Source organism: Mobula hypostoma, chromosome 15 (genome assembly GCF_963921235.1).
Source record: "Mobula hypostoma chromosome 15, sMobHyp1.1, whole genome shotgun sequence".
Classification (NCBI taxonomy): Eukaryota; Metazoa; Chordata; class Chondrichthyes; order Myliobatiformes; family Myliobatidae; genus Mobula; species Mobula hypostoma.
In genome coordinates this window covers 55225470-55239018 of record NC_086111.1, presented here as the reverse complement: position 1 = coordinate 55239018, position 13549 = coordinate 55225470, and the positions used below count along the sequence as shown (strand labels likewise).

At 35.4% G+C, this 13549-nt stretch overlaps 1 protein-coding gene across 1 annotated transcript in view; it reads left to right on the top strand.

Moving 5' to 3' along the window:
* The window catches only part of LOC134356872 (voltage-dependent L-type calcium channel subunit alpha-1D-like), a 395212-nt gene that overhangs the window by 216682 nt on the left and 164981 nt on the right, over positions 1-13549 (top strand). Inside the window, exons 10-12 of the mRNA XM_063068094.1 lie at positions 292-366; positions 6197-6287; positions 11840-11866. Of these exons, the coding sequence (XP_062924164.1) occupies positions 292-366; positions 6197-6287; positions 11840-11866 (193 nt within the window). The remainder of the gene's footprint in view (positions 1-291; positions 367-6196; positions 6288-11839; positions 11867-13549) is intronic.

The following is a 13549-nucleotide window of genomic DNA, read 5'->3' as shown; positions in this document are numbered from 1 at the left end:
AAATTTAATTTTAGATTGCATTGCATCATTAATTTTCAGAAATAAAAATAATTGGCATTATCAATATGAAGAATGGGCATCAGCTTATAAAATTTACCACAAATTTGGCTGTTGTGAGCTTTGCTATCATGAGCTTGGTCGTCAATGTCTCATCTTTGGTGATGTTTAAAGCTTTGTTTTTGTTACATATTATGTGTTACCTCATTTGTAAATTGCTATTTCTAACCTTTACAATGTTGTTGCTGCCATCTGATGATAAAATTCCTGTAACTGCATGCAATTGATATGAAGGGGTAACTCTGGCCGAATTACTCGAAAAGAAGAAAGGAAAATTTGCATGGTTTAGCCAGTCATCTGAAACACATGGTAATTGTGGCTTGTTTTTTTTGTTCTTGAATTTTCTTTTTGGTGTTTTGTGACATATGCTTTCTTTTGTTATTGGTTTTATCTCCATTGCATGATCAGATATTTATATATATTATGTGCTTTGTTTCATCATTATTTTTTAAAGGAGCTTTTATTTAAAAAAAAACAAATTGTTAGCTGACTCTGCTTTTGTGGAATGTGCAGCTTAGCCACGTTTTCATTACTTCTATAGTGAAAGGTAGCAAAATGAAATTAAATTGGATGTGACCAAAAAGTTGAAACTTGTGAACATACTGCAAGCAATCTGTTTTTTCATAGTACATTCAATCTGTACCTCAAGTAAATGCTTTAACTGAGAGATTTGCCTTACAGTTAGTTTTTTTCACTGCTAAGTGTGATGACTTGAAGGAAAATTTTCATCTATGGCACAATGTGTAAAAGCTGTTTTCCTTCCATTATCTGATCTAAAATAAAATCAACTGTTAATTCTAAAGGGGCCCAGTATCCTTAACAATCCATGCTGTTGAAGTACAATGAAACCTGAAAAAATCATACTAATAATTCAGCCATTCAATAAAAGAAATTAACTGGCTGTGCATTATTTGTCAAGATTTCTCCTCATGAAGGTTTAAAAGTGGAACAGATGTACATAAAGAAAATCAGAAAAACCGCTGATGCTGTATATCTAAAATAAAAACAGGAAATGCTGGAAATATTCAGCAAGACAGGCAAATCTATAGGAAAAGAAGCTATGCTGGATTTTCAAGTTGAAGACCTTTCTTTAATTCTGTACGTATATTCAGTGGCCACTTTATTAGTACCTAATAAAGTAGCCACTGACTGTACGTTCATGGCCTTCTGCTGCTTTAGCCCATCCACTTCAGGGTTCGATATGTTGTGCATCCAAAGATGCTCTTCTGCACTCCACTTTTGTAAATTGTGGTTTTTTGAGTTACTGTTGCCTTCCTGTCAGCTTGAACCAGTCTGGCCATTCTCCTCTAGCCTCTCTCATTAGCAATGTATTTTTTTTGTTTTTCTCAGCATTCTCTGTAAACTCTAGAGACTGTTGAGTGTGAAAATGCCAAGAGATCAGCAATTTCTGAGGTAGTCAAACCACCCCATCTGGCACCAACAAGCATTACAGAATCAAAGTCACTGAGATTACATTTCTTCCCTATTCTGTTGTTTGGTCTGAACAGCTGAACCTCTGCTGTATGTTTTTATGCATTGTGTTGTTGCCACATGATTAACTGATTAGATATTTGCATTAACAATCAGGTGTACCTAATAAGGTGGCCACTGAGTGTATATTGTTGCTTAAGTCTGACTAATAAAAGAAGCAGATAATTCTGTTATATTCATGTTCCAATGACTTAATCATATTGTCATTTTGGTCCTAATTAACAACAGATTAAATGCTAATTCTTTCATCGCTTTCTTAACTGATACCTTGTATCACATCCTTTGTGCTTATATTCACTAGCTGAGTAAATTAATGATTAAACTCAAAAACTGGAAACATTCTGAAAATTAACATGTGATTTTGACACGTGTACAGAAAAGAATAGAAATTGTATTACTCAGAGGTTTTTTTGATATTAAGTGTGCAAAAGTCTGCCTTTACCTCTCATACATCAAGGTCGCAATCAGAATTATAGTCATAGAGTACTACAGCACAGAAACAGACCCTTTGGCCTATCTGGTCCACTCCAAACTGTTATTTTGCCTAGACCCTTCGACCCACACTAGAATCATAGCTTATGTGATCCTCTGTCAGAGAATCTACCCTGTTTGACTGTATTTTACTGTAAGAGAATTTACCCTGTTATCTAACAGAAATATATACTCAGTCCTTGGAATAAGGTTAACCCTTTAATAGGTGAACATGGGGAGCTGTTGTCTTTCAACTCTACCAATGTCAGGTTACATCGTAAATGTATACAATAGATTTTGGGTAATAGCCAACAGCCAAACATACTTGGTCAGCGATTTCAAGCCGCACTTTTTAGGTATCAGTAAGTTTACAAATGTTCCCCCACGATACTCAAAATTAGAATTGCACGTGTACAGTCAATTCCTCTATTAGCTAGACAGTCTTGGACAAAGGTTAACAAAACCTCATCACTGGAATGATCTATTGCTAGCCATTGTTAGCTTGCACAAGCAAGGCAGCGTCTACATCTTACCCTTTCACCCTCATGACCCAACTATTGAGCAATACTTAGCTAGTCAAGCTTGACAACAAAACAATTCAAAATTTAATTTTCCTCTTAATTTTTCTTGCATGCCCTCCCATCCATATACTTATTAAACTTCTCCTGAATATTGCAATTGAACCCGCATCCACTATTTCTGCTGGCAGCTTGTTCCACACTTGCACCACCCTTTGAGTAAAGAAGTTCCCCCTCAGGTTCCCCTTAAATATTAGACATTTCACTCATAACCCGTAACCTCGGGTTTTCATCTCACTCAACTTCAGTGGAAAAAGCCTGCATGCATTTACTCTATCCAGGCCCCCCCAAGATATCAAATCTCTCTTCATTCTCCTGTCTCTAGTGAATAAAGTCCTAACCTACTCAAACTTTCCCTTTAACTCAGGTCCTCAAGTCCTTGCAACATCCTTGTAAATGTTCTGTATACTCTTTCAATACCTTGTAAATTTTCTCTATACTGTACTCCTTCAATCTTATTGATAAATTTCCTGTAGATAGGTGAACAGAACAGCACACAGGCTGTATTATCCTAATGCATCATTCAGTGTCCAATGGCGTTGCAGGTTTTATGTAGTCATGCTGATCTGACATTACCATTTCCAGCTGAGGCTTTGGAGAGTTTACAGCAATATAAGCACCTGTGTGACTTCCCTACACAAAAAAGGACATGCTTTTCCTTTAAATAAAAGAAAGTGTTATTCTTGATATTTATTTATAAGAAAGGTGTATCAAATAATAGAAAACAGAAAAATCATGATATATGTCTTAAAAACTTTCACACCTGAGTGCCTTTCCTTCTTGTAGTGGCTTCAACATCCTGTGTGATTACAATCTGACTGAACCTGAATGGAAGAGAGAGAACAGATTTGGTGACTTGTTGAATGTCCTACTTAGATGGCTTGACCTGTTTTTGGGGGCAGAAAAGTATGAAATGTAATTGATGGGTAGATGATGACAAGATTGTCTAGAAGAGAGTAGGGTATATAAGAGGTGAAATAAATACTTATGATATTGAAGATTTTTGTGTGGGGTGTGTGTGTGTGTATATATATATATATATATATATATATATGCGCAGTACTTTCAGGTGGTATGGAATACATCTTGGCATATCTTATAAGATCATGGAATTTCTTTCAACATTGTTCTCAGATGTAGGGGTTTCTTACCCTCAGAAAAGATAATGAACTATCTTCTACCGGGCTCTTCTAATAGTGGTTTTAGTGTGTCTCTTGCTTTCTCTGGCACACAAGTTTCACATGCCTCACATGTATTTCATGTGTAGGGAAGTATCCTTCCCCAAAATCTGGGAACTCTCTCCTACCCTGCAGTCCCACTCCTTCAAGGTGGTATGTTACTTATCTTTGTCTGCTATGGGGATTATGTCTTTACAGGCTGATGCCCTCTGTGATTGCTGATCATCTGTATGCAGATAACTGCGATCAGTTCTTCTGTCAGGAGCAGTATAGTTCCTGTTCAGTGTTTCAATCTGCTTGTAAACCAATCTAGCATTGTTTCATATGTCTTTTTGACCTATTTTCCAATTTTTTTAGGTACCCTATTTGGCATTAACATATAAAACTCTAACACTGTGGTTCTTTAGCACAACAAAACACTGATACAAAAATACAAAATAGTCAAGAGGCAAATATCAATTTTATTCCCTCTAAATCAAGACAATGCAAACTAAAATCTATGACATTTACTGAGACCAGAGCAAAGCATATCAAACCTTAGTTTTTTTTTTGTTACAGAAATAAATAATCAAGTCCATGTTGCTTAGCCCAAGAAGCCCTTTATCCAATCTAGGTATATAGGAAGAACTTTATTCTTGTCAATTATTTACTCTCTGTGAAAAACACAAAATGGGAACTCAATACGAAATGTGTATAATACTTACGTTGAATTCTACATTTGCATAGAGAACCAAATTGTACGGAAGGAAAATAGCAGCCTTGTATATGTATCAATTTTACATATGATTTTCCTCATGAGATGAAAAATTTCCAGTCATATTTTAATTATTTGATTAAATTCAATAGATATTCAGAGTTATAGTAAAATAAATTAATTGTACAGTATCTAATTTAATTATGTAGGTTTCATTAAGTTTCTATAGATTTTTACAATCTAAGTACAGCTTTCAGTCAGTTACATGAAACTAGATGACAAGATTACATTGAAACAAGACTACATTGGTATATGTCATAATTCCTTACTTTGAAATATGCCGAGGCATACATATTTTTCTTCTATATTTTGTTCTTTAGTGTTGTGGAAGATGATTGCAAATAGAAAAATCTTCTTAATTGTCTTACGGGAATGAAATTCAGGTTAATATTTAAGTAAAAGAATATATTTGACTACACTTTCTGACTTTAAACTGTGCTTTGTCCAGACCATTCTGGAATATTAAATCCTCCTTCAGTGTTGGGAAGCACCCAATTTGCTATCAATAAATATCTAACTGTTGCTTCAATGCTAGTTTCATTGTCCTTAGTTTTTTGAGCCCCATTCTTCTGTGCAGAGGTCTATAATTTGTGAAAGATTCCAGATTTATGGGACTTGTTGCAGTGACTATTTTAATTCATTTAGAACCTCTATGATTTGTTAAGCAGTTGTTCCATTTTATGACATCATTCCTGTTTTTACAGATTTCCAGTTCAAATCCCCAATTACAATATTTAGTTCACAATTGAATAAACTGCTTGAATTTGTTTAAAGCCAGAGAGAAGAGGTGGCTGATGGAAATATTCTAGTATATCTTATTAAAGTGATCCATGGAGTTTTTTTAGCTTGGAGATATCAACTAGTGAATATCCTTAAAGAACAAATCTGGCTTGTCTACTTGGTTTAGTGGTTCTTTGCTTCTTGTTAGGGCCCAGTTATTGGATGCTTACAGATAATAGGCCACCTTTCCAGATTTTGTACCCTTCTAAGAAATTTAGATTGATTTAGATTTTGTTTCTTCCACTTAAAAAGTGTATTTCAGAAATTTCTCAAGATTGTGATATTGCATTAGAAAAAAACTTTGCTCCTGAAGGTTAAATTCAGCAACTAATAATTCCTGTTAGGAGCTGTGTTTGAATGGATTACTTTAAGAAAGGGAGTGATGCCCTGTATTTATAACTCTGACATTCACTTTATTTAAATATGGCTTCCACTGAGTTTAAGTGAATATTGTGAAATATGTAAAAAAGAAGATTATGCTTTGTAGATCACTTCATATTTTATGAATCAGTTTAGTTTTAAAGGTAAATCATAACATTGCTTGAAGTCATTTGCATTTTTCAACTGCAAAATATTTTTCTGAATAAAAACAAAATTGTCAAAGGATTTAAAAAGTCTGGTGTATGCTAGACACCATTTATGTCAACACAATTACTGCTTCAGTGGCAATGTTACTTTTTATCTTTTTAAGATTACTTCATTATGTAATTTTGAAGAATTTTATTATTTAAGAACATTTCCATATTAGGTTTGCAATCAGTATCACCATTTGTTTTCATTTCTGGCTTTAAAACAGACTTTAGTGTTGTTACAATGACAGGAAAATATGTACCAAACAGAAAATGAATTATTGCTGATTTACTAATTTTCCCCTCTTCTTCTGACAGCAAACCTGCCTATTGGTGAAACTGGATCTGATAACACAGAAAATGCTGCGGGTGGAGGGAGTGAGAATGCAACATGCTGTGGGTCATTATGGTGAGTAAAGACACACCAAGAGAGACACAAATTTAGGTGCTAAGTAGATAGGGGTGAGTGCATGCATTGTTAGGTACATATACTGTATATATGTCATGAAGATAACCATGCAGAGCAAACAGCAGACAAAAACGAATGCACAGACATCAAGGGATAGAAAGCTAATTCTGGAGGCCAATAGAAAAGACCAGTTAAAATATACAAAGGCATTGACATAAATAAACATCCACACAGAGACACCCAAACAGAAAATAAATAAAATCTATATACACACATTCATTTAGACATGTACAAATTGGTATTATGTTTAATAAATTATGAGAATACTGAACATTTAGTAGCCTGTTAATTAATTACTGTAATTGTGTATGATTAATTTGATCATAATTCAGTACAAAACAGCTTCCCCTTCATCCCTCAACCTCATCACCACTCACAAGCCTGGAGCTTAGAACCCCTGACTTTTACTAAGTATTTGACCTAATCAATCACTTGCTGTCTCCACTTGCAGATTCCAGCAATCATATTCCTTCTCCATTTTTAGTCATCTATCTATTTGTTGGACTGGGAGAACAATTTCACATGCTGTTGTACTTGGAGATCACCAGCTTTCTTTTTCTATATACTGTAGATGTAGGAGATAGCATTCAGGTTACCGGCCTTGTTGAAGTTCAGGATTGAAAGTTTGGCTTGGGCTATTGTTGTTATTTGATCTTATGACCAACAGAATTCCCTGTTTTGGAAAGTGAGAGAAAGAGGGGTGAGGAGAGATAATTTGTGAGGTCTAATAGTGGTGATGCGAGAAAGAGAAAATGAGTGAGAGTGAAAAATGAAAGAGGAGGGAAAGATTGGAAGGGAGTGGAAGGAGACAAAAAGGGGAAGGATGAGGTAAAGGGGGAAATTTAAAGAGATGTGGAAGTCGGAGAATGAGAGACAGGAAAAAGGTAAAGTGAAAGGAATATAAGTAGGAGAGCAGGAAGTCTAAGGTATATAGCTAGAGTACTGTGTGGGGACGAAGAAGTGAGGCAGGGAGGAGGGGAGAAATAGCGAGAGGGTTGAGAGGGAGATGAGCTGGAAAGTTGATAAGTAAATCAATTGGGAGGAAGAGGACAAGTAGGAAAGTAGAGTATGGTGGGAAAGGAGGGAGAAAAAAGATGGGACCTTAGCATCTCCTTCTTTTCTTTCTTTTTTTCCCCTCAATGTTTGCCTCTTTATTTTCTCCTCGAACTTCTTTCCAATCTCATCTCAAACTTGAGTGCAGACACAGCAACTTCGACTTTGTCTTTCTACCCAGGTTTCCTGCTACTTTTTCCTTGTAATAGTAATTGAAAAACTACCTGTTCTTTATGTGTAAACTTAGCAGTGAATGTAGCCAAGCTATCTGAAAATAGACTACATGGCTGGTCAGCAAAGGTTGTAAAAATTAAGAAATGGCAAGATAGTGCCAAGCTCCACATGATTTGAATACAGTGAGATTTTAACCTGTACTGTTGGAGGTTATTAAGATAACATCCTCCAACAATACAATATTTGTCTTTAGATCCATACAAAAATATTGGTATTATCTTATCATTTAAGTATGAGCTTCTAGCAGTAATGTACTTCCATTAATACTTCTAATAACTAAGAGGAGAAATCTCTTGCCACAATAAGTTTCAGGAATGGAAGACAAAACTTAGGAGTTGTTTAACTTGTTTAATTTTAATAATTGAGCATTTCTGTTTGTGACTGTGTTTCTATTAGGTTTACCATGTACTGTATGTTCCCAGCTTAGTTTGTCAGGAGACTAATACACATGTACTTTAATGCACACCAATTACGGTGCAATATTAAAACTGCTGAAAAAAATAAGTAACATGATACTCATTTACCGTTATTGCAGTGTTTTCAAGAATACCGAATTTTGCCATTTTCATATAGCATTCTTTCAAATAAGTCTGCATTATTGATGCAGTATCTAGAGAAAAATTTATGTTGCAACTTTTTAACTTTTTGGAGCAAGTTTGAAAGGTTAAAGCAGGAAATCAGAAAATAATTCTATTTGCATTGGTTTCTAAATGAGGATTAATTTGATGATCTATGGATATCTCCAGCTGCAAAACTGTCACTTACATAAATCATTTAACTGATTGTGCTAAAAAATGCAACCATATTAATATTCATCAATGTTGAAAGTACACAAATAACTTATTACTCAACTATTAAAGTTTAATTTGTCTGTTCAAAATATTTCCTTTCGAGAAAAGAAAGGCACGGAAATTAATTTGAACTATGCCAGTTTTATGAGTGCAAACTGCACCACTGCCCCCCCCCCCCAATGCCCCATAAGCCTTCAAGTAGTTGGATTGCTCAAGCTGCATCTTTGCCAGCCTGGAGCATTCAAGAAGATGTTTGCAGTCTATCCCTCATCGTTTACGTATCATCATCTTCTGCATAGATTTGCATTAAGGAGGCCAGTCCTGATTATCAAATGAGCAACAAGAAGGGGGAGGATGAGAATGATAAATAATGAAGAGTGGGTGTAGCATTGCAGCATCCAAGCATTGAGAGCTCATAGAAAGTAGCTCATCTAAAAGCATTTCAAATGAGCCATATTTCACAGCTTCAGTCTAACAGTTCTAATATCCTAATGACTGTAATTATTAACACCATGTAACTGTCTTCATTTAATCTATACTGAAGCCTTATGCTTATCTTAGTACAAATAACTAAACATAAATTAGAAAAGTGCGTCCAATAACACCGTCCCCTCTCTCTATACTTAACATGAAATATTAAGAACAAACCATATTTACCTACTTGGATGCTGAATGAAAGGATCCTGTACCAAGGAAAGAGAAACTTACTTCATGAGGAAGAGCTTCATTTGATCATTTTCTGAGAGAATGAAGAATTAGTACAGTAATGCATTACGCCACCATAAACATTTCTAATTGTGGTTCAGATCTGATGTATACTGGTGAAGGAAAAGAATAATATATTAATGGCTTATTTTAAACATCACTTTGATTGAAAAGCAATCAGCAATTGTATAGAGGAAATTGCAAAAGACATCTCACGTCCATTCTTGAATCAGGGATCTCCAAAGTGACAGCTTGAGATCAAATTTCAGCTTGCTGGGTTCCTTTGCACTGATTGCAATTTTAGAGGTGAAGTCCAGTAATCAGCTGGACAGCTCCATCCTTTATACAGTTAGACAAATGGGATTACATCTCAAAGTCATTTGTATGATACAAGTAGCTTTATTTTGACACAAATGTGAATCATTACACAGGTGGTACAACTTTGCACATACTCAATAAATATAAGGGACACAATGCACACAAACATAAAATATACCTTCAGTTATAAGGGAGCTAGGGCTTTACTCTTTGGAAAGAAGGAGGATGAAAGGAGACATGATAGAGGTGTACAAGATAATAAGAGGAATAGATAGAGTGGATGGCCAGCGCCTCTTCCCCAGGGCACCACTGCTCAATACAAGAGGACATGGCTTTAAGTAAGTGGTGGGAAGTTCAAGGGGGATATTAGAGGAAGGATTTTTACTCAGAGAGTGGTTGGTGCGTGGAATGCACTGCCTGAGTCAGTGGTGGAGGCAGGTACACTAGTGAAGTTTAAGAGACTACGAGACAGGTATATGGAGGAATTTAAGGCGGGGGCAGGGTTTGAGGGTCGGCACAACATTGTGGGCTGAAGGGCCTGTACTGTGCTGTACTATTCTATGTTCTATGTTATTATCTGGACACTGTATTAAGCCATTAAAGCCTGAGTATTTTTACACAACATTGTGACACCATGACAGACGCTTTTCCTTGCAGACTGGGAAAAAATGAAAACAATGGCAGAAAGGTTCTGCTGAGGGGAAATTTAGAAAGTTAATAGGCAAAGAAATCATGCAGAGTACTAGTAACCAGACTTTATCAGGAAGGGAGAATGCACACAAACATAAAATATACTCTCAGTTATAATCAGAATAGAGAAAAGTGGGAAGAAAATAAAACTGGAAACTTTTTATTTGAATGGACACAGCATTCACAACAAAGTTAAATGGCACAAATAGAAATAAATCCAGTATGATTCTAAGGATATAGTTGAAAACTGATCAATCTTGTGAATTAAAACACTTCAAGATATGCAGCTTTCAGAAGAGATGAGCAAAACAATAAAGAGGCAGTGTTGTCCTATTAATAAAAAGGATAAAGGCAGTAGAGAGGAAGGATATAGGCTCAAAAAATTAAGAAATAGATTTTAAATCGTTACTGAAGATTATTCTGTTTGCAAGGAAAATGATCATGGCCGATCCCCTACCCTAACTTCCTCTTTCCTTAGTGTAGGTGCTAATGATTCATGATTTGATAGCCATGGAGCCCACATCATTCTTTGAAACAGCGAGATGCAGAGCAGGTTGAAAAGTTAAATACTGGCTCTAAACAGTAGTGGCAATGCATGGCAGAATTCAGATAAGGAAATAGAATTACATGTAACATGAGGGCTGCAAGAAGTTTAATTTACACAAAGAAAGGACAAACCAAATGAGCAGGGAGATAAATTCATCAAGTGTATAAGGCAGCATTTCTAGATCAACATGGTGAGAAACTGATGAGGGAAGAGACCATTTATATTGTGTAATGAGAATAGTCATCACAGTTTGATAGAGTTTGATACAAAAATTTAACTATTTTAGTTTAATCTGAAACTGATGCCTTAAGTCTGAATTGGGCAAACCACAAGAGCATGTCATGAGTTAACAGTAGTAGATTGAGAAGCTACTTTAAAGAATCAATACACACTGTAGCTTATGATTAATCTATATTTTAAAAGCACACCAAATGGGAAATATGACACCACAGTGACTATTAAGAAGATAAATATAATATTAAGTCAATTGAAAAGAAATATACTTTTGGCAAAAAAGCAGATAGCCTGGAAATTGGGTAAATTTCAGAATTGACTGAAGAAAGACAAAGGTATTGCTAAGCAAGGGGACATTATAGTGAGAAACATAAAAAACTTAAGAAATTATTTGGATAAGTGTAAAGGGAACGATTAACGAAGTTAGTGAGAGCCACTTATAGATTGTCAGAAGTTATATAGAGGAATAAGGAAATGTCTGTCCTCATGGAAGATATAGAAGACGTTCTGGAAAAATAGAATTACACTTCAGCTGGCTCAATCTTCAAAAATGGTTCAATTTTTAAAATAATCTTTGTAGATTTTGGACCTAGTAGAATGGCTATTTTTTTTTAGCGAATCAGCCTGATATAATCAGCTGATGGTTAAATTGATATCATAACTGTAGCAAAATAAATGCTTACTTCAGTAACCTGAAACATGTACAATCTGTTCCATGCTTGTTCTTTCTCCAGTGTTGTGACTTTGCATAAATGGTGGCATTACTTTTTAAATATAATATCAATCCTGTATCTACAAACAATATGCTGGTAATCAGTACACAACTAAATTAAGGAGCATGGCTTGACTTCTACAAAATCAAGGTGTTTTTAACTATGTTCAATGTCTTCGTTATTAATATATATGTATTTTCCTTACAGTATACGAATTTCTAAATCAAAGTTCAGGTTAGTACCGTTTTACCCTTACTTCTTACCTTCAGTTTCTATTTGTAAAAAGTGATGAATTGTGATTAGTTAATGTAGGATATACTTGATGAAGACATTATTGTGCATTATTTCTTTGTTTCATAATAAGATTATATATGAATATATAATGATAATGAAAGCTTAATTTATGGAATGAATACATAAGGAAAAACAAAGTTTTCCCTTAGTACTAACATATGTGGAAATACTGATTTTTGAGCTTATTGCTGCATTTTAAACAGGTGGTATTTTGACTCTGAACATCTGGTGCAGAACTTGGTCTGTACACATTTTGATATTGTTCAATCATTATACAGATAGGAGGAAAGTAAGTTCACCATTTTTTTCATTTACAGCAACAGCACCCTACCCTATGTATACAAAACACTATTTCTTGAATGACTTGAATAATCTGCAAGGTCATTCTTTCCAGAAGTTCACTTTATATGTTGATCATGTTATTTGTAAAATACTTGTATTGTCAGACCAAAATGGTTTGAAGCTGTATCCATGAGTCTTACTCATATTTTAGCTTGTATCTTACTACTTGGTCTACTTTTCCATTTCACTTTATATTACCATTAATGTAAGAGAGCACGGAAAAACAGGAATCACCTGATGGTTAATGTATACCGGCTTCAACTCCCCTTCTGTGCTCATTCCCCATAACCCTCAATACCTTAATGTTTCAAATATTGTCAATTTTTATAAACATGGTAATCTTTGAATTCATGCAAAAAGGTGAAATAGTTTTTTTTTCTGTCTGTCTTCATTTCAATATCTCTCAGCGCATTAAACACAATCAATCGTTTTTGAGTTGCCATCACCATTGCAGTGTAAGAATATAAGTTACTTATTTATCATTTTATTCAGCAGTATTCATTGAGTGATAACTATTGATTTAGAGTGAAGGAGGAGTTATTTACCTTTCCAGCTCGGTGACTAGGAAAATAGGCCACATTATTTATGTATTATAACCGTTGTATGTAATTCCTGTAATTCAAATAAATCCTGGATCTAAAGCTACACTGCAAGCTTTGGTTTCTATCAAAAGATGTCAATGAATCCCACGGACAGGGCCTTTAGATCAGCTGATGTCACCTTGCTGGACAAAACCTCATCACATCTTGCTGCTTGACTATGGCGTGCGGTTTGGCGGTGAGATCACCTTCTGTGTCTAGCTTAATTAAGTATCACTGCTGGAGAATATCAGTGGCCAGGACAAACTAATCTTCTATCTTCTATACATTACTAAAATTCTCATTCTGTTTACCTGATTGTCAGTTTGTCTGTTTGTGCCCTCAAATTAGCCCAAATGGTGCCTTAAAGCGGCACTTTTTTGACTAAATGGACTTAAAATGCACTAACTTACAGAATGCATGCAAAGGTCAGGGTTATATTTGTATAAAATTGCTCACTTGTCAACAAGCCCGGCTTTCCACACCCGATTCCAGCTTTCATGGAAACTGTGACGCGACACCACAACGCATGCGCACGACCAGCCTCAGCAGTGCCACCAACTGCAGCAAAAGGGAGGGGCAGCTCTATTTCGAGTGGTCACATTCTGCTAGTCACCATCAGCATGTGCAGAATTGGGACAGATCCAACTGCACCTAAGTGTAGAAACACGCTCATCTGTCAAGTCCATCAAATACATGATCA